The 17231-nt window shown below is 42.4% G+C and overlaps 2 protein-coding genes across 4 annotated transcripts in view; one reads left to right on the top strand and one right to left on the bottom strand.

Annotated features, from left to right (window-relative positions):
* The window catches only part of dock5 (dedicator of cytokinesis 5), an 83971-nt gene extending 75525 nt beyond the window's left edge, over positions 1-8446 (top strand). For 2 of the 3 annotated variants that reach the window (XM_070546521.1, XM_070546520.1), the window contains exons 45-51: positions 5841-5924; positions 6004-6141; positions 6371-6531; positions 6693-6828; positions 7655-7814; positions 8021-8139; positions 8268-8446. In XM_070546521.1, coding sequence (XP_070402622.1) covers positions 5841-5924; positions 6004-6141; positions 6371-6531; positions 6693-6828; positions 7655-7814; positions 8021-8139; positions 8268-8354 — 885 coding nt within the window. In that variant the 3' untranslated portion in view covers positions 8355-8446. The remainder of the gene's footprint in view (positions 1-5840; positions 5925-6003; positions 6142-6370; positions 6532-6692; positions 6829-7654; positions 7815-8020; positions 8140-8267) is intronic. The other variant, XM_054731312.2, reaches the window with a different exon arrangement.
* A 5447-nt stretch (positions 8447-13893) lies between these two features.
* On the bottom strand, positions 13894-15511 carry tas2r202 (taste receptor, type 2, member 202). The gene is made up of 2 exons (XM_015972066.3): positions 14538-15511; positions 13894-14131 (listed from the first exon to the last, which is right to left on the bottom strand). The coding sequence occupies exons 1-2, from the start codon at positions 15509-15511 to the stop codon at positions 13894-13896; spliced, it is 1212 nt and encodes a 403-aa protein (XP_015827552.3).
* Between the last annotated feature and the right edge of the window lie 1720 nt (positions 15512-17231).

Genomic DNA, 17231 nt, shown 5'->3' with positions numbered 1-17231 from the left:
GTGTTTATTCTACATTTAGAGTGAGAAAGAGAAAAAACAGAGTCACGCCTGTTTTATTTATTTAATCTATGAAAACATTTCAGAATAAGCTACTAACTTGTAAACACAGTGAGATTTGTAAACATCGTTTTTACACAGCATTAGAAATGTCCACAACTGTCAAATGGAGCCTTATAGTAAACTATCTCTTTATAACATTAAACATTTATAAATGCCAGTTTTACATTTTAAGGCTCCCTGCATGCTCGTTCCATGCAAAGAAGGTCCCATTTGAGATTTAAACCAGCAACCATCCCACTGGGAGGTGACCATGCTAGCCACCGCAGCAGCTTGCAGCCACATCATTTTCAAATAAAGCCAATCATTTGCATTGGCTGCTTTACAACCAGAAATCAAAACAAATGTGAGTTGTGTTCATCCAGTGGAGGTTCTAGCATGAAAGGCGACCCACGAATATTCCTGATAAGCATTGGTTCTGCTCCTCTATGCTGTTTCTGTTCTTTTTCAATTCAATTCAGTTCAATTCAAATTCAAAAATACTTTATTAATCCCAGAGGGAAATTGATTGTTGTAGTAGCTCAGAATAATAATAATAATCAAGTCATCAAAGAGTTATTGTATATTACAATGGCTGTTGGCAGGAAGGATCTCCAGTAGCGGTCAGTGTTGCAGCGAAACTGAAGAAGCCTCTGACTGAAGACACTCTTCCGTTGTCGGACAGTCTTGTGAAGAGAATGCTCAGGGTTGTCCATAATTTTCTTGATTCTCTGGAGAATCTTTGCATTATCTCCTTCAGTGGTTCGAAACTGCCGGAATTCTGGCTAAGTCCTTGAAAGGGCTTGGAGTTCCTCCATCTTGTTGGCCAGTGATCTCACATTGCCATCATCATGTGACACTCTCTTCCCTGGCCTTGACCAGTCTGACTGTGCCAATTATCGCCCAATCTCAAAACTTCCATTCATATCAAAAGTAGTTGAGAAACTGGCTCTCACGCAGCTTACTTCTCACCTAGATGACAATGGGCTTCTTGACCCATTCCAATCAGGTTTTAGACGTAATTGCAGCACAGAATCTGCACACATTAGGGTACTCAATGACATCTGGCTCCCATGTGTTGTTACTCTTACTCGACCTGACTGCAGCATTCGACACTGTAGACCTCACCATCCTACTTCACAGACTTGAATTTTGGGTGGGCGTGACCGGTACTGCCCTAGAATGGTTTAAGTCATACCTTAATGGTCGGTGTTTTAGTGTTCATGTTGGAGACTGCTCTTCTCCCAATGTCCCACTTCCATGGGGAGTACCACAGGGCTCCATCCTGGGTCCTCTCCTCTTTTCAATTTACATGCTACCACTTGGTAAGATTTTAGCAAGTCTCGGGGCTAACTACCACATTTATGCTGATGATTGCCAGATCTACCTTCAAATCAACCAACAGCACTCATTTTCTATAATGTCAGAATGCCTCTCCCAGGTCAGATCCTGGCTTTCTCAAAACTGCCTACGGTTAAATGACAGCAAATCAGATGCCATACTTTTTAGCCCCACTAACATGAATGGTGCTTTAGATGTCTGAACTCTCCCACTCAATCTCAAATCATGTGCCACTAGCCTAGGTGTGAAACTGGACTCTGACCTTTCAATGTCTTCACAAGTCAACGCTACTGTCAAGTCCTGCTTTTTCCAACTCCGCCGCATCACTCGTCTTAAGTCAATCCTCAAACGCCCGGATCTTTAGACAGTCATTCATGCTTTTATTACTTCACGTCTAGATTACGCAAATTCTGTCCTGACTGGGATTAATGCTTCAGCCCTAAGCAAACTGCAGAAGGTTCAAAATGCCGCGGCCAGATTTTTAACCAACACCGACAGACGCATGCACATCACACCCATCCTCGCAGATTTACACTGGCTCCCAGTCAAATTTAGGATTAACTTCAAGGTCCTGTTATATGTTTACAAGGTTTTGTACTGCCCATCCCCATCCTATCTGACGGACCTGCTAACCCCGTATGTTCCCACCCGTGCCCTTCGGTCAGCAGATCATCTGCTGCTTGTTGTTCCGTAGGTTCGGTACAAATCACGGGGGGGGAGTGCCTTCTCTTGTGCAGCCCCAAAACTATGGAACTCTCTGCCCCTCCGTGTGCATCTGGCTCCCTCTGTTAGCAGTTTCAAGTCGGCCCTGAAAACGCACTTCTTAAGCATTGCCTTCCCTCCTTGACACTTTTCATGACAATCTAGCACCGGATTTGAGTTTGTAATTCCGTTTTTATGATTCAGTTGCTCACTTTTGGCACCTCGCACCATCTGGTATTTTATTTCGTTTTATTTGTGCCATTTCAAATGTTTTTATCATTCGTCGCATTATTTTATTTTTATAGTGCTGTTAACTGTTCTCCTATTTTATTGTATTTAGTAGGAATTTTTATCTCCGACTATTTATGCTTTGTTCTTATGTATTTTGCCTGTTCTTATTGTGTTTCTTGATCAAGCATTTGGCTTTTTTATGTTTAGCACTTTGGCTAGCTGCCATGTTATTTTGAAATGGTGCTTTATAAATAAATATGGTATGGTATGGTATGGTATTGCCCATTATGATCAATGGAATAGATGTTTTGAATTTCCTCTTCCTCTGTCTCTGTTTTGCTCCCGCTCTGCACCCACGCTTCTTGCGTTTTAGCTCATTTGGGATTTGTGGCTTCAGTTGAGGTATTGTTTCAGCCTTTCCAATGTTAATCAGCTGCTCCCGATTGTAAACAGCATGTTGCCATGGTTACACATCATAACAAATGCTCAAAAAGTGAAAAAAGCTAAGAAATAGCAGTAAAAATCCTCCAAGCTTCACAGTACCAGAAACAGAAAAGTAAAATGTCCAAAAAAATACAGTTTTTCTTGAGAAACTAGAAGAAAAAATTCCCAAGAAAAGGCAAAACTTACATAAAGTCAACAGAGCTACTCCAACATGCAGCCACCCAGAGCAGCACAGTTCTGGGGGAAAAAAAAGTTGGTTAGCTAAAGTTTCTCTGCTTTTGCCTGAATTATACTGGAGAGCTTGACTGAGAGCCTTCGCTGCTTTCTGCACAGATAAAAAAAAACAATATTTAATTAAAGTATTTTTGCTCTAAGTAAACCAGATCCAAAAATTACACGCTAATGAAAAAAAAATTGTCCATATATGCCTCACAGAATACTACCGCACACCAAGTTCTGATTAAAAAAGGTTTAGTTGTGATCTAATAGGTTAGCTTCTGCTTTGCATTTCCATTTTTGGCTGTTTTAAGTTATAGCTGGTAATATTTTCAGCATTTTTATTCTAATGAATATTTTTGTGGGCTTTTTCAGTTATCGGCTGGTTTTCTTTTCAGTTTCTCCAACAAAACATTTTTCCAGGTTGAGACAAAATCAGCCTATCTATAATGAGCAGCTGTATTTATTTAGACAAGTCTGCCTTGGAAACAACCGTCTTTATAAAATAAATGAGTCGCCGAGTCTGACTAGCTGGATAAAGATTCCTCCTCCTCCTGACCACATGGGTTTGTCCAAGAAGCAGCTGAGGAAACATCTTCATCTCCTGCAGCTTCAGCTTGACCTTCTTCCCTGAAACTATCCTTTTAATATCAGAGACCCAGCAGAGCTCCTGCTTCATGCCAGTAATTTTCGGCTCAGTGGACACGTTCTCCCTCTCATTCTGCTGCAGTGCACACAGCGGATCCATGCCAGATACTGCTAAGTGAATGCAGCTTGTATAAAATAAATGCTTTATTTTTCTCCCAAGCAAGCCTGTAATTTTTCTATAATGGACTGTTTCAGCTTCTTTAAATAAGGAAAGGAACCGAGAAAACTGTTATGGTATGAGCATCTCAGAAAACTCAAGATTTAATTCAAAATTGTTTTTGTCAGATGCTGGAAAGTCTCTGAATTTAGAAAATGATTAAAAAAAAAACATCCATAATTGTAGCATTTAAAAATAACCGAATAAAATAATTTATGGACAGGATTTCTGGGTGCAGCCGTGGTGTTGAGGGTTTGGAGTATGGTGGCAGGAGAATCTCATCTCTACTTTATGCGGATGATGTGGTCCTCCTAGCTTCACCAGGCTCTGACCTACAGCTCTTGCTGGGGAGGTTCGCAGCTGAGTGTAAAGTAGCTGGGATGAGGACCAGCACCTCAAAATCTGAGATCACGGTTCTCGACCGGAAAAGAGCGGCTTGCCAACTCCGGGTCAGGAGAGGGGTCCTGCCTCAAGTGGAGGAGTTCAAGTATCTCGGGCTCTTGTTCCCGAGTGAGGGAAGGAGGGAGTAGGAGATCGACAGGCAGATTGGGGCAGCATCTGCTGTGATGCGGATGCTGAACCGGTCTGTTGTGGTGAGGAAGGAGCTCAGTCGGAAAGCAAGGCTCTCCATCTACCGCCCAGTCCTCCGCTATGGTCATGAGCTTTGGGTAATGACAAAAGAACAAGATTGCAGATACAAGCGGCCAAAATGAGTTTTCTCCACGGGGTGGGTGGGCTCAGCCTTAGGGATGGGTCGGACATTCGGGAGAGACTCGAAGTAGAGCTGCTGCTCTTCCATATCGAGAGGTGTCAGTTGAGGTGGTTTCTTTATAGGATGCCTCCTGGACAACTCCCCAGGGAGGTGTTTCAGGCATGTCCTGACGGCAGGAGGCCCCCTGGTCGACCCAGGACACGTTGGAGAAAGTATATCTCCGAACTGGCCCAGGAATGCCTTGGGGTCCTGCCAGAGGAGCTGGTGGAGAAGGCCAGGGAGAGGACAGTCTGGAACTCAGTAGTTGGGATGCTGCCCCCACGACCCAGACCCGGATAGGCGGAAGAAGACGAGAATAAAATATTTTCCTTCATTGGAAATTCTTGGATTTGCTAAAAAACTATTCTGGATAAAGTTCTAAACATATCCCCGATGACTGAAAAAAGAGTAACAACCCCCAAATTTACAGAAAGTTCATCTGGATGTTCTCAAACATGTCAGAGGCACAGTTATGGAAGAAATAAAAACAAACTAATTAATGCAAATGTGCTTCAAAAGAAGGCTCACCAACTCTTTTTGGCATTTGAGTTTAAAATTTAAAGTTTACAATCTCAGTCGTTTATTATGCTTTTCTCTGGTAAAAGTGACGGTGTCTGTTTTTCCCGGTGATGGGGGCAGTAGATACCTAAATTGTTGCGAGCAAACTGTATTTTTGTGTTGGAGTAAGACCTTACCAACGGATGCCCATTAGGGTCAAAAAGCCCCGGGGATATTTACAGAGATTAACAGTGACAACTACACATTGTCACTTTAATCAAAGAAACCTTTTCGTTTAAACTCACGACTTACGTTTATAAATTTGGGTTTGTATTTCTGATTTTTTGTTTTGCAAAGTAAAAATTTTCCTACTTCTTAAAATGCATAAAAATACGAGTTTGTTGGATTTTCCCCATCTCTTTTTGAAATAAATATTTATTTTAAAGGTAAAGCTTTAGTTTTTCTGACCTAACACTTTTTTCCACATGAGAAAAGAGGAGCTCAGAAATGGTTTCCCCTCGCTGACAGCACAGTTTTTCAGAAATTGTAGGTTTTTACTGGTATTTAGAGTCTCATAATGTGATCAAACATGAGCAGCTACTCTAATAAAAGTTGGATCTAACTCTGAAAACATCTTTAGTAAGCCTCTTTGTCATCCTCCTTTTTCTTGGATGTGTTTTCGGGCTTTTGTTGTTTTCTCAGGGGAGCCACGCTGGCCTCTTTGTAACAAGCCTGTTTACCGACGCCTGCAGCTATGTTTCTAATGAGTAGGACTGAAACACTGCCCAGTTGTCACCTAGTTTCCATCCTCCACAGGCATTCTTCACTGACACCTACATCCAGGATCACCCCGGTGACCACGAACTCATCGAGGCCCTCAAACATCTCATTGCCCTGCAGGTAGAATTGTTCCACCGTTGCTGATTCTGAAACGGATCTTAGCAAAACACGCGGGCTTGACTTGTGTTCTCCCTGACAGATTCCTCTGTTGGAAGAAGGAATCCGGATCCACGGGGAGAAAGCTACGGAGCAGCTGAAGCCTTTGCACAATCATCTGGTTACTTGCTTCCAGGACCTTCGGGAGAAAGTGGAGGCACTTTATGGCGTCATAACCTTGGTGCGTTGCCAACTGCTAATTCAATTTTATGCAAGACGGTGCCAACTTTAGCTATCGGCCCTTTTGCCTTCCTATCAAATGCTTCTCATTCAAAACGGAGTGTACATTATATTAGCACAAGACCATAAATCTTCCTTTAGCCAGACCATTGCAACCTGTGCTTTGCCTGTCACTCTGCATTTTCCCTGCCAAGATCCCCTGATGGTACTTAATCCCATTTGTGTCCCAGCCCTGCTCGCTGACTGAGAAGAAGAAGAGTCGCGTGGGCTCGGTAGTGATGCCCTACATCCTGTCTTCCACTCTGAGACGCATGTCCACTGCTTCAACCCTATCAAGTGCCTCCTCGGGGCTCTCCAGTGGCTCTGCATCCTCCGATGGACACTCCCTAGAGTTAGTCTCAGTCCATCTGCTGCTCTGACTCATTTTCTAGCATTGATTTTGTTCCCCTTTCGTGCTCAAAACAGAACAATTTGTCTCTTTTATTGTACATTTTTGCATCAGTTTCTGCGCCTCGGGTCATTCACAAATTGTTCCTCCTTGTCCTGATCTAGTGATCGCAGGGCTTCTGTTCTGTCCCGTTCTGAGGACGACAACAGAATCGACAGAAAGAACAGGAAGGAGTGGAGTGTGAGCAAATCACAAGTCCTACTGGAGAGGCTGTCGGACACAGAGGAGGTGAAGCCGCAGGTGCAGCGTGTGTGATCTGATGCTTTCACGCAGCTCATTAACGGCCTGGCAGCCAGCTTTAGAGTTATGTCATAACTAACATCTGAAATATTGGCTTAAAATGCCAAATCCTTCACAACAAAGAAATAAGTACAGTAAAATAAAACCTTTATTTATCGTGTATTTTAAATTAACAAAGCCTGGATATTCAGAACACTATGGCCTTCTGCTAGAAATGAGATGAAACTAGTAATGAAACAGGTTTTTATTTATAATTTCCATATATTAATTCATTTGACTGTATTATATTCATCCAATTTAAATGTTCTTTAACAGGCTTACCAAAAGCTGCATGCTAGTGCCTGTAGGCGAGCATTAATTAAATGTGGTCAAAGATTCTGGTCTAAAGGTTTCCTCATATTTATTTAGTATAAAAAGGAAGCAACAAGCTGTTTACTCTGGTAGAGAACACGAAGCAGCAGGTGGCCTCCTTCAGACCACCTTTTAGGAGTCCCATACGTTAGAGCTCTGCCTCTACTTAGGCTCCGTTTATCTGATGCGATCTTCTAGAAACTAAAGCAGATGGAGCCAAACTCCACTGTCATCTAAAAGTGTTGATGCCATTCACATCCAAAGATGGTGAGAAGAGAAAGCCACAGACAAAACATTAGTTCCTACTTTTTGCCCAAATAAGCGTTTTACAAGGTTAAACAAAAATTTAGCCAACTTTTCCTTGTTTAATATTTATTATTATTATATATGTATTATTTTTGTTAAGAGTATTTATTTTTGCACCATTGTGCTCTCTTTGGAAATCTTCACTCTTTATCTGCTTTCTTCCACCCAGAATTCTCCAGATAAGCAGCAGAGACCCAAAAGTTTACAGCTGGGAGACCGACGGCTCACCCTCTCCCTTTTTCACGGTGTTTCATCGCAGCTCAGCCTGTCTAACCCACTCAGCCCGCTCCCTGCCTCTCCAAACACTCCTCACACACCGCGCAGTTCCAGTACGTAGCAAAGAACTCTTCTGACAAGCGCCACACCGCATGCCAGCATTTTAGTATTTTTTTTCATAAAGTTAGACTTCTCACAGAAAAAAGGAGGCTTTTCTTGCAGCCTATCTTTGTGTAAGCACATTCAGGTCTGTAGACCTAATCAGGTCACACATATTGCGTGTGGTCTGAAAAGCTTTTATTCTTCTCTCCTGCACTAGGTTATTCATCACTACTCGGTGACAATGGTGCTAATACTATTGACACCCCTGGGACCCCCCCGCCCATGCCTCCAAAGAAACATCTGCACGAGATTGACAACCCTGGGATCGCTTCAGAGGTGCATCTGCTCACAGAAAAGATCAGCGCCTCTCTAATGCATGTTTGATGGAGAGTAAATGTTAAAATATTCTGTTATTATTTTTATTTAAAGTCCTAACACAAACTCTTCTCCTGTTTTTCCACTAGCATTTCACTCCTCCATTACCCATGAAAATTGAGAGCAAGCCTCCTCCACCTCCGCCAAAGACTCGAAAATCGATGTTCCCCTCATAAGAGACTCCCCCCCCCCCCCTCCCCCGTAAGGTTGCACCTACGCACGGGCCTCCCAAGTTTCACTAATTCTCTGATTGGATGAAAGCTCTGTTTCCTTTGTGGCTCCGTGGAAACGCCACAGTAGGAATCAGGCAGCAGGGACGCGTGACATATGCAAGATTTTCTTCAGCTACATTTCCACTTACATTTCTAAGCTCTCCTCTGTTCTCAGATTTGAACAATTATTTGGGTCTAAAGCTTAAAGGGAGGATTCATTGCTGTCATGTCAGAGAATAGCGATACAGTCATGGCTTTGGGGTACAGTCTCTGAGCTTATTACGTAATGAAAGAGTAGCTCTTCACTATGATGTATTTGAATCATTTGCAGGGAAAATGAATGAATAATGGTACATTGTTGTGTTTTATCTGTATGCTTGTGTGGTGTGACACTGGATGAGTCATCCTCTCCCAGGAGCTGTTTAACAGCATTCCATGTGTGATTGGGAAAAGCTGCATTAGGTTAATATCATACTCCATGGCAGGGAATAGAGTGTTTTAGACGGTAACTGTTTGTGTGACGTGTAGTTAGTTGTTCTTGTGTTTCAGACACTGGATGACATTATTGAATGTGGTGCAGACTATGCGTCCTTTTTATTGAACTCAAAACGGCTCCTGATGCCTCCGAAACCCGCTACGATGCTGAGGGTGGCGCTGAATGCCGATTCTCTGGCTAGAAGATGCTTCGGTGTCAAACCTGTTGGTTAAACGTGGATCTGGGGCCAGTAGCTTTCATTAGTGGAGCCCAGTTTAGCTGGAAATTGGTGAGAAACCTGATGTTTTAGTGGCCGTTTGTGGTTGCCTGGCAACTGCAGGTAAGCCACTGCTCCTGACCAAGAGCTACACCATTCCGTAGTCTTTTATGCAGTATGAGTAGAAACATGCAGTACGAGTAGAAACATGTTTGGTTAGTTAGAAGCTCCAAACCGACGGTGTGGTTGGTTGTCCTGACTCCAGTTCCTCCATTTCTGTGCACAGCGGGGGCGAAACATGAAAACTGTAATGTAAACCCGTGTTTTTGTGCTAGTTGGTGTTTCTTCTTTGTCAGAACTCATTTTATTTTTGATGGTTTAATCTTTCCTGCTGCATGTTAGCCGTAGCAGCTTAAGGAGATCTCGTCATACGTGCTTCACAGGACAATCAAAACTCATCTGTTCAGTTTACACAGAAAATCCAGGCATTTCTTTGTTAAATCACGTTATAATGAAACATTTTTCAAAGATTTACGCGTGCAACTGTAAATGAGGGCCTCTCCAAAGGAAAATAACCAAAAGAGAAGACATTTTGTTTAATTCTTCAGGAAAAAAGTCCTTAAAATATCTTAAATTGTGTTTCTGATTTTGACAACGTTACTCAGACTTTTTTCACGTCACTTAAGTTTCTCACAGAAAATATTTCACATTTTATTCCTACAGACATTAAAATCTTTTATCTTGACATTTATTCTGGAAGTAGCTTTTAGGTTTTTGCTTCTCAGCATGAAATTAGGAAACCAAAAGCATCTTTTGGGACGCTAATGCTGCTGTTCACACCCCCTGATGACTGAAGTGGTTTTGTCTGAATGCAGAATAGTTTTAGAGCATTTTCTACAAACTATGTAGCGTTGCACTTGTCTCACAAACATCGTCCCTTTGGAGTTTTAAATCTACGTTTTAAACGATCAAATGAAACTGATAATTAAGTTTTTCTATTTCTAGGGTTTTTTGTACAAGGGGTTAATAAGATTGTACAGTATGTACGTTTCTCAACAAGCATCACATAGTTTACAATGTTTCAAGAGATATATGTGTATAGTACTATTTTTTTAAAGACCAAGCTGTTGGATGAACCAAAATAAAGACTTTTAAGACCAACGAAGTGTCGTTTTGTTTGGTAATATTTAGAAAGATGTGATCCTCATGACTTGAGCTGCAGTTGTGTAATTACAGAGAACACCGATTGATTACTCTCCACGCTCTCACAGGGAACCCTGCTCTTTCACAGACAGTGACTCGGATGCTGATAGAATGACAAATGACACATTTAAGCTCAACGCATCTAACAAGCTGGCATAAAACCCGTGATTTATGTGTTTCAGATACAACGGGCTAGGTCTGGTAAGTGATGCTGCTGCAGCTCACGGTGATTCACAGAGAGTCATTACGTGTGGAAGGGTTTTATAAGATGTTTATGGTGGCTGGGTGATGGGTTCTGGTCTCGCTAATCGGAAATGTTAATGACCTGTACCCTCCTGTCAGTTTCTGATGTACGGGAGATAACTCTGCCCAGAAATCCCAGGAGCAATCGACATTTATAGTGATGCTCGCTCCACGGAAACCGCCTCCCGATGGTGAGAGGTTTACTTATTCATAAACTGACGATGGAGAATTTAAGTTGTTTAAGTATTGTTCCTTTATTTTCTGTAAGACGTCTTTACAGCCAGCTTTCAGCTGTCCAACCTTGAGCTCTTGTGAAATGTGAGGACGCACGGCTGCCGTTACCTTGAGAGGACACCGTGAAAAGCCTGGAACAGTTTTCCTGGATATTGTTTGCAAGCTTAAACAAAACCTCAAATCAGAGAAGATTGAGGCAGTTTTTGAGACTAAGAATATGTTCATCCATAGGATACAAATGCTGTTCTGTTCCATGATTCCTGCAAACTTGATCAAAACTGTGCAACATAATCGATCTTTAATCTTTTAGTTTGGGTTCATAAATCCTCTTGTATCGTTTGCTGAGCGTGTTTTTGTGCTGTCTGGTTTAATTATTAACGCCTATTCACTGAGAAGAGGAAGTCTTGAAGGCAGCATATGCTGCTCTAAAACCTGCTTTATGCATCATCACTGTTAAATACTTCTGCCATGAACACTGGATGGCCTCCACGTTATCTCAGGACCTGACCTGCAGCCTGTTGCTCTTTGTCTCTGGAGCACACATTCCCTTTCAAAAATAAATCAGAAATGCAGATTTGCCCGACCGTCATTTATAAATCTTGAATTTTAAAAGGTTTTATTATCCATTGTCTACACCCGCTTCTCCATGCATGGTCGCGGGGGGCTGGTGTCCATCTTCAGCAACCACTGGGCAAGCAGGTGGGGTTCACCCTGGACATGTTGCCAGTCCATCGCAGGGCAACACAGACACACACGTGATAAACAACCATGCACACACTCCTATTTGGAGAAACCAGTCACACTGATTGTCAGGGGAACACAGGGAGAACACGCAAACTCCATGCAGAGAGCAGGCTGGAATTCAAACTCACGCCTTCTTGCTGAATGGAAACAGCACTATCCACTGATCCACTGTGCAGCCCCAGGTTTTTGTTAATGTTCCCTCTCTGAGAACTGAGTGAGTCTCAGTTTGTAAAAATACTATAAAAACGCTCTACTTTGCATTTTTTTAATCTTTAAGGGAACCAACCAATAATATAAATAATTTCTTTATTGTAGAAAATGTCCCATGGCCGGTGACGGTAAACAAAGTTCAACCTCACTTAGGGTTTAGCAGCACATGATTAGCTGAGTGCATCAATGCAAACTCCTTTCAGCTCAGGGCAGGTCTACCTGCTGGGTTTCTGTTCCGTAGCTTTGCTCAGAGACAGGAGGCTCAGCTCGGTGCGTTGTTTGTCCTTGCAACATGCTGCTGTCTCTCTGGAGCAAAATGTGTTTTTCAAAGCAACACGGCTGCATGTGTTGCATAAAAAAATCCACCCTTTTTCTAGTGTTCCCGGGAAAAACAAACAGGAAGCACATTAAGAAAAACCCTGCACGGCGAGAGAAGGAAATCCACATTACAATGAAGACTTTGAAACATTTGAAGGCATGAAGGTGTGCAATAGTTTAGATCTGGAAACAAATAAAGATGTTTATTTTTAAAAAATATATGCACATGACTAAAATTTCCTTAAATGTTATTTTAATAACCAAAAAGGCTCTAAGAGTTAAATCACTTCCTAAAATGTAATTAATCTGAAACATTCACATTATTCCAGCTCTTATTAAATCATATTTAATTTTATAGTTTTATACGACTTAACTTAAAGGATATTTTCTCAAAGACGACAAAATCAGACGAATATATCTTCAACACTTTTAAATGATTGACGTTTTGAAACCAACAAAGTCCCTGTGACTTGTGACAGTGTATTTATGAGTCTATTTAAAGTGGAGTGTGTAGATCCACCACGTTTCTGTCTCCATTAGGAAGTGATATACATTTAACATTTATAGGTTCACCTTTTGAAAACCTGAGAAATAATTCATGCAAAAATTTTACATCTTACTCTTGGCCTGTGAAAATAAATGTAATGTTATGAATAATTTACCAGTAGTTGTAATATTTAAAATCTCCCATATAGATTCAAAGAAAACTAAACTGATTGAAGTATGAAAAAAGTCAAAACGGAGTCAGAATGAAGATGATTTCTTTTGTGTGGTTATTTAAACATCACCTAACCGGCCACATCAGAGGATATTTAAAAGATTCAAGTCATATTTTGTTGCAAATTATTTAAATGCAGTAAATAATCATAATTCTTTCCATAAACTTTATTTTCAAACAAATGAATTGAAATCTTACATCCTCGTGCGTAGACCGTTGTCCTCTTGACCCCTAATGTCTCTGTCCTGTTAGGTTTGACTCCTGTAAGCAGTTCGAGAGTAGTGATGTGTCGGTCGCGAACGAACCGGCTCCAAGAGTTTGAAGTGAACGACGGGAGCCGGCTCGTCATTGGGAGTCCCCCCCCCCCCCCCCCTTTTGCTTTGGTGAAAGCCACAGGCGATTGGTCAGCATGTGTAACTGCGTGTCCAGACTGTCCACACACAGAGCAGTAGGGGCGGGGAAGAGGGAGGATAAGACTCAGACAGACACACAGCAGAGCACATGCGAGCGGAGGGAGATGAGAGGGAATGAGGAGGAGGAAAAAGGCGAGAGAGAGAGAGAGAGAAAGAGGAAAGTGCGATGAAGACAGTGAGAAAATGAGCGCCAGCAGGCGGAAAGTGGAGATTTCTGAAAGTGTTCAGTTATTAAATCCATAGAAATGATAAATATTTGATATATAGCATTTTTTTACATTAGTAAATCATTTTACATTTAGTTTTGCATTATTTTGGTTATAAATGTACTCTACGCAACAGAAAATCTGAGGAGCCACTTGGGAGCCGAAAGAGCCGACTCTTTTTGGTGAGCTGAGCCAAAAGAACCGGCTCTCTAAAAAGAGCCGGAATTCCCATCACTATTCGAGAGCCGCAGGCGTTATGAAAACAGGTCTGGCTCAACTTAATTCCCCTGCATCAAAGGAAGATGTGCCCTTTCTCACTTTGTCCACTTACGGCTGGAGACGTCCCACCGCCAGCATGTAGACGGATTAACTCTAGCTTTGTATCTCTGCTTTGAACCTCACTAGGTGGTGCCAGAGGGTGTGAACTAATGCAGCGTTGCAAAGACGGCTGCTGCTGTATTATTTATTTATTTTTACACAGTTTGCTCTGGGAAGGTTTGTTGGGCATGAGTTAGAGCGCTTTTAAGTAACACCCAGCTTTGCAGGCACACGCACGGCTGCAGCTACACAGTCACGCCTACGAGCTGTCAGGCGCAGGGACACACGTTCCCGCTGGGAAGCAACAAACACACATCGGAGGAGGTGCTTCTCTTCATCAAGTTTGGGTTTTCTCACTCTGAAGCATTTTGGCCTGGCATCCTTCCAGTTACAAGCAGGCGGCTGTGATCCCCACCAACAGCCTCTACAACCCCGAACCTGGCTGAGGAAAGCACACAGAAAAAGTCTTCTCATCAAAAAAAAAAAAGTCAGGTTTTGTGTTGTCTTGTTTTATTAATACGCTCTGTACTCCTACCACAGTCGCATGCATTTTTTAACATTTTAGATGGGCACAGACTTGCATCCTGTCCAGGCAAGAATGCTTGGAGATGCATTCTGCAGCCCTTACTATTATTTGTTCCACTAAAACATTAATTTTCTTCTGGTAAGGTTGTGATCCGCTGGTCACCTGGTGGCTGTGTGCATCACGCAGACTAACAAGCTAACAGAAGCGTGTTTCACAGGTGCAGCAGGTTATCGGAAACATCAAACATTAAATAAGTAAATAGGAAATTTTCTATCACAAAATCTAATAAATGAAAACGGCACAGAAGAATGTGACTTTTTACTTTTGAAGTTTTGCAGAAGTGCTGTTTTTTGTTTTGTGTTCGGACAACTTCAGACAAGACAGACATGGACATCCTTCCAGACAAACGCTGAAATCATGTATCAGAGCTTTCCAAAGAGTCTTTTTACCATATATGAGAACCATGGCTGTGACGGTCGTGTAGATGGACGTGACAAAGAATGTGAAGGCGATAGAATTGTCGTGGTTGACCACTATCTGGTAGTTCGCGTACAGATCCACCACTAGGAAAATAATAAAATTGGTCACAAGGAACAACGACATCTGGATCACCCTCATCTGAGTGCCCAGCTTCGGGGGGTGGGCGCCGTTGTTACTGGCCTTCATGTGACGGAGGTGGATGACCAAGTGGATGGAGATGGAGATGCAGCACTTCAGCATGATCATCCCTGGCAGAATGTCAGAGAGGAGCAGATAAATCATGTCGTAAGCCTTGCCAGAGCTGGTTATTGGCAGCAACACGCCACAGTTCTCATTCACTAGTTCTGCTCTGGTGTGGTTGTCGGGGTGAAACACCACGAGCATGGGCATGCATGTGACCAGACCACACAGGGGGATGAGGAAGACCGTGAGGGTTACGTGCTTGAAGATGGCAGCTTGGATCTGGGTGTAGCAGTGGTTGGGTGTGCTGACCAGCTTGGTGCTGTAGTAGAACGTCAGAAAGCTCATGTCCCAGCTGATGGTGAACTTAAAGCTGAAGATGAACAGCAGCAGGATGAGGTAGACAATCTGGGCAATGTAGCACTTATTGTCCACTTCATTCATGGTCATCCAGAAGTAACACACCAGCTGGTGGGTCACATCGGCCACCGCCAGAGCCATGATGATAGTTTCACTGGGGCTTCTCATCTTCTTGTTCAACAGACTCATCAAGAACATGTAGACGTTAAAGAAGACAGTTGTGACGGCTATCGGACCTGTCAGGACCCAGAGGGTCAGTTTACTCACTCCAAACATCACAGCGATCTTCACCCCAAACACATCTCAGCCAAGAGGAATCCGTCTGTGTGCGGCTTGGAGGAGGATCGTTTCTGCTGAGTTCAAAGAGATGACAGAACAGCAGAAAAATGAAGAAAACACGCTTCAAACAAGACGGTTAATCACTGGTGTGACATAATGAAATCTGTCACAGTTTGTCAGAAGGACCCGAGGAAACGGTTCTCACATTTAGCTTTTGAAATGCAGAAAACAGACACCAATTAGTGTAATTAATGTCTTCTGTTATGGATAAAAAAATGTGAAATATGAATTTTAGGTTAATTTAAGCTTAAAAAAGAAGCTTGGAGCTGTTAGGTCTAGAATCCTTTTTCATTTTCACCTGATTACAAGCTCCTGTCGGACAGACGAGTCCTTTGCTTCCACTCGAAGAGGTCTGATGAGCCTGCCAGCTGGTCTTTTGCTTTGTGAAGTATCAATCACCTGCTGGGATGCATCTGGAGAGGGGAAGCCCTTGGGTGTGAGCGTGTCCCAACGGGGATTTATATGTAAGTGTTTGGTTTGCACCGTGTCCGACCACAGGTGGTGGTAAAGCAGTGTTTGCATGAACACAGGTTGGGCAGGGTGGATGCAGCTCGTGGGTTCTCAGTTGCTTTACTGTGTGCGTGTTAGTGCTGCGTAACAGCTCACCCAGTCACACAGAAAACAATTGTACCCTATGCCACATGCAAATAGTGATTCCTGCAGCAGTGCCGCATATTTACAAACACCAGACCCACGGCACATCCATTTGCCTGAGAAAAGCAAACCTCCTTGAAATCACCTTTGGGATCCTGGCAGCACTTCATGCTGCTAACTTGGTGGAAAGACTTAAGATGTTGGCTGAAAATTTAGCTAAATTTAGAAATCTTGTTTTCTTGCATTGATGTGAACTGTGTTCAACTAAAAAAAACTGTCAAAGAAATTTGGGGAAGTGGTTTGCTTTCAGAACTCAAGACAAGAGAGGATGCAAGTCGGCGGTAAACATGTCGCTGTTCCAGCTTATTTGTTCCCACATTGAATTTAACAAGCATGTGGAGCATTGCTCTAAATTACCAACACGTTTGGATTTTAACATTGTCACTGCAATCCAAAGTGCCTTAATGTTTTTATATTCAGTAGTTTATAGTTAGCATTGCTTCCAGGATTCTTAGTGGCCATTTCCTTCATGTTAAAAACCCTAATTTGTCTAAAACCATACATTTTTGGCCCAGAAGCTCATGTTGAGTCGAACACTTTCTGAACCAAAAAAATAAAAATAAAATCTGCTAAATGAGCTGTTTTCGTCAGAATCGGGGAAGTGTTTAGTATTATCGAGGAATTTTAAATTAGCCTTTTTGTTTGGTCATTGATTGCTTCATAGATGGTTGAGGTGTTTTCAAGTGGGTTTCCATAAAAATGTCATTAAATACACCTTACCTGTTTTCAGAAGACCCTGGGAAGAGCCTCAGTTTAGAAAGACAGAGATTAGTTCTGATGGATCGACGAGCTAACAGCTAGTCACGGTGGAGTTTGATTTCTGCCATCTTACAATAGGGATGCACCGATGGATCGGCATTTGATCGTAATCGGCCGATAGCGCCCCTATCGGTTTTGATCGGAATTTTCAAAATAGATCAAAGCAAACTGATCAGGTAGGGTTGTCACTGTAACCAGTGTAGCGGGAAACCCCGGTAAAAAAATAAAAAGTTGACAATAATAA

The sequence above is a fragment of the Nothobranchius furzeri genome, chromosome 17 (assembly GCF_043380555.1).
Source record: "Nothobranchius furzeri strain GRZ-AD chromosome 17, NfurGRZ-RIMD1, whole genome shotgun sequence".
In the NCBI taxonomy this organism is placed as follows: domain Eukaryota; kingdom Metazoa; phylum Chordata; class Actinopteri; order Cyprinodontiformes; family Nothobranchiidae; genus Nothobranchius; species Nothobranchius furzeri.
The sequence above is the reverse complement of the archived record's forward strand: the minus strand, read 5'-3'. Positions and strand labels throughout refer to the sequence as shown.

What these genes read in the sequence shown, in the direction of transcription:
- tas2r202 (XM_015972066.3), bottom strand. Translation starts at nt 15,511, where the DNA reads ATGTTTGGAGTGAGTAAACTGACCCTCTGGGTCCTGACAGGTCCGATA. An exon ending in ACTTCTGCAAAACTTCAAAA is followed by an intron (nt 14,132 to 14,537) that starts GTAAAAAGTCAC and finishes TGCTTTCCTCAG; the next exon opens with CCAGGTTCGGGGTTGTAGAG.